The sequence below is a fragment of the Hippopotamus amphibius genome, chromosome 11 (assembly GCF_030028045.1).
Source record: "Hippopotamus amphibius kiboko isolate mHipAmp2 chromosome 11, mHipAmp2.hap2, whole genome shotgun sequence".
NCBI lineage: Eukaryota > Metazoa > Chordata > Mammalia > Artiodactyla > Hippopotamidae > Hippopotamus > Hippopotamus amphibius.
In genome coordinates, this window is record NC_080196.1 from 20,588,080 (window position 1) to 20,590,269 (window position 2,190).

The 2,190-nt window shown below is 39.1% G+C and overlaps 1 protein-coding gene across 1 annotated transcript; it reads right to left on the reverse strand.

Annotated features, from left to right (window-relative positions):
* Nucleotides 1-897: 897 nt before the first annotated feature.
* Nucleotides 898-1,836, reverse strand: LOC130831691 (olfactory receptor 2M3-like). The gene has a single exon (XM_057700041.1). The coding sequence runs from the start codon at nt 1,834-1,836 to the stop codon at nt 898-900; it is 939 nt and encodes a 312-aa protein (XP_057556024.1).
* Between the last annotated feature and the right edge of the window lie 354 nt (nt 1,837-2,190).

Below are 2,190 nucleotides of genomic sequence, written 5' to 3' on the forward strand. Positions count from 1 at the left end.
GTTACCATCCATGTTCATCAGGAAAACAAAGAGAAACATAGGCAGATTCTGTCATAATGATATTATTACACCTCTGCTACGACAACTGCTAAGTTAATGGAAATTTTCTACATGCATTGACATGGTAATGTTTTGATATGAAGAATAAGAATATTCCCATCATGATTTGGTGCATAGATATGATAAAGATTACGTCTTCTAGGCAGGAACCACAGCCTGGGATTTCATTATAACACATTGGATTTTTAAGATACCAAAAGAAAAAAAAGTAATAAAAAATATAAGTTGATGATATTGCATTATCTGCCAACTCTGGAAATAAGTGGTTCCAGTATAAGACATCTTCAGATATACAAATGCTCAGTGTATCACGGAATTCAAACAAAAGAAAAAAACTTTCCTCTGCCAAAACAAATAATATTTATTATAGGACAAGTTTTTGGTAAATGAATAAATATCTGTGACTCTCCAGTTAGGCTTTATTTTGAAAGAACTAATGACAATATGAAATAGGAAAGTGTGGTATTTAGCTCAGTACATGTCATTGTATAAGCATTTCAATAATACTCTGCTTTTTGAAAATAAGGAAAAGCACTTAAGACCGTGTTATTTAATACTTAGTTCTATAAAAAGGAGTGAATGTGTTTATTAACTTAATTATTCACTTCTCAAGAACTATATTGATTATGCTTAAAACCAAAATGAAAATACAATGAATGTAAAATATATCAATTAACTGAATGTGTACCCAGAGTCTATCAACTCTGATAGCTACCTTAGGAAAATTGTTTATACATTTCTTGTTAAATCATGTTATTTTTTTCAATAATGAATGTGCCAGAGAGAGAGAAATAGAAGTTATTAAAGAAAAAAAATCCTTGTAAATCATCATTTAATTTATTCTCTAGATTTCCTCTTCCCTAGCACCTTACTAAATGCTTTGGCTACGTCTTTGTTCCGGAGGCTGTATATAAGGGGATTCAGCATGGGAGTGAGAATGGTGTAAAAGGTCGATACCATCTTGTCCTGGGTTGGGGAACGATCAGAAGTGGGCCTCATGTATATGAACATAGCTGCTCCATAATACATGCCCACAACAATAAGGTGTGAAGTACAGGTGGTGAAAGCCTTGTGCCGACCCTCCCCAGAACTCATGCGAATGACAGTTATAATTACACGTGTGTAGGAGATGATGATGAGTGACAAAGGGAAGAGGAGCATTACTACACAACAGATAAAAATAAGTGTTTCAAACGTGGAAGTATCTGTGCATGAGAGACGTAAGAGTGCAGGGACATCACAGAAGAACTGGGCTATTTCTCGGGAACCACAGTAGGAGAAGGACAAAGTAGCAGCTACCTCAATAATGCCATCAAAGGCACCCAGGATCCATGAAGAGGCAGCCATGAGTCCACAAACTTTCCAGGTCATGAGATTGGGGTACTGCAGAGGGTAGCAAATGGCAACATAGCGGTCATAGGCCATGACAGCCAACAAGAAGCACTCAGCACCAAGGAGGGACACATAGAAGAATATCTGGGCTTCACATCCTGCTACAGAAATGGACTTCCTGCCAGACAGGTAGTTGCAGGCCATCTTGGGTACAGTGGTGCAGATGAGCATGAGGTCCATGAGGGAGAGCTGGCTGAGGAGGAAGTACATGGGGGTGTGGAGCCGGGAGTCCAGGCAGATGAGGAGAACCATGAGAGTGTTTGCCAAGAGCGCCACTGTGAAGATGCCCAGGACCAGAGAGAAGAGGAAGACATGAGTGGGTGTGTGACTGAAAATTCCCATCAAGATGAAGTCAGGGCTAAGTGTCTGATTCTCCCATTCCATGATGAGTATCTTCTTTGTCTAGAACCACGAGAAGTTATAAACATTAAATATCTGGGTAGTTATTTCTTCACTGTCCACTGTGTGTGTGGTAATCTGGTAAACCAACATAGATGATCTGGTCAGGACTGGAGAAGAAGGAGCAGAGACTTTGCAGTCAGGTGGCCTTCATCACACTCAAGCTCCACCGCTACCAACCTGCATGTCTTCTGGCGAGTTATTTTTATGTGCTTCATTTTACTTCCTTTACAAGGCAGAATTGTAATTGTTGTGTTTATTAAACAAGATATCAATGCAAACCACAGCATCTGAACAGAGCATTTGACTCCTCCAGAAACATAAAACCAATTATTTGAT

Coding starts and splice junctions, on each gene's coding strand:
- LOC130831691 (XM_057700041.1), bottom strand. CDS start 1,836: ATGGAATGGGAGAATCAGACACTTAGCCCTGACTTCATCTTGATGGGA.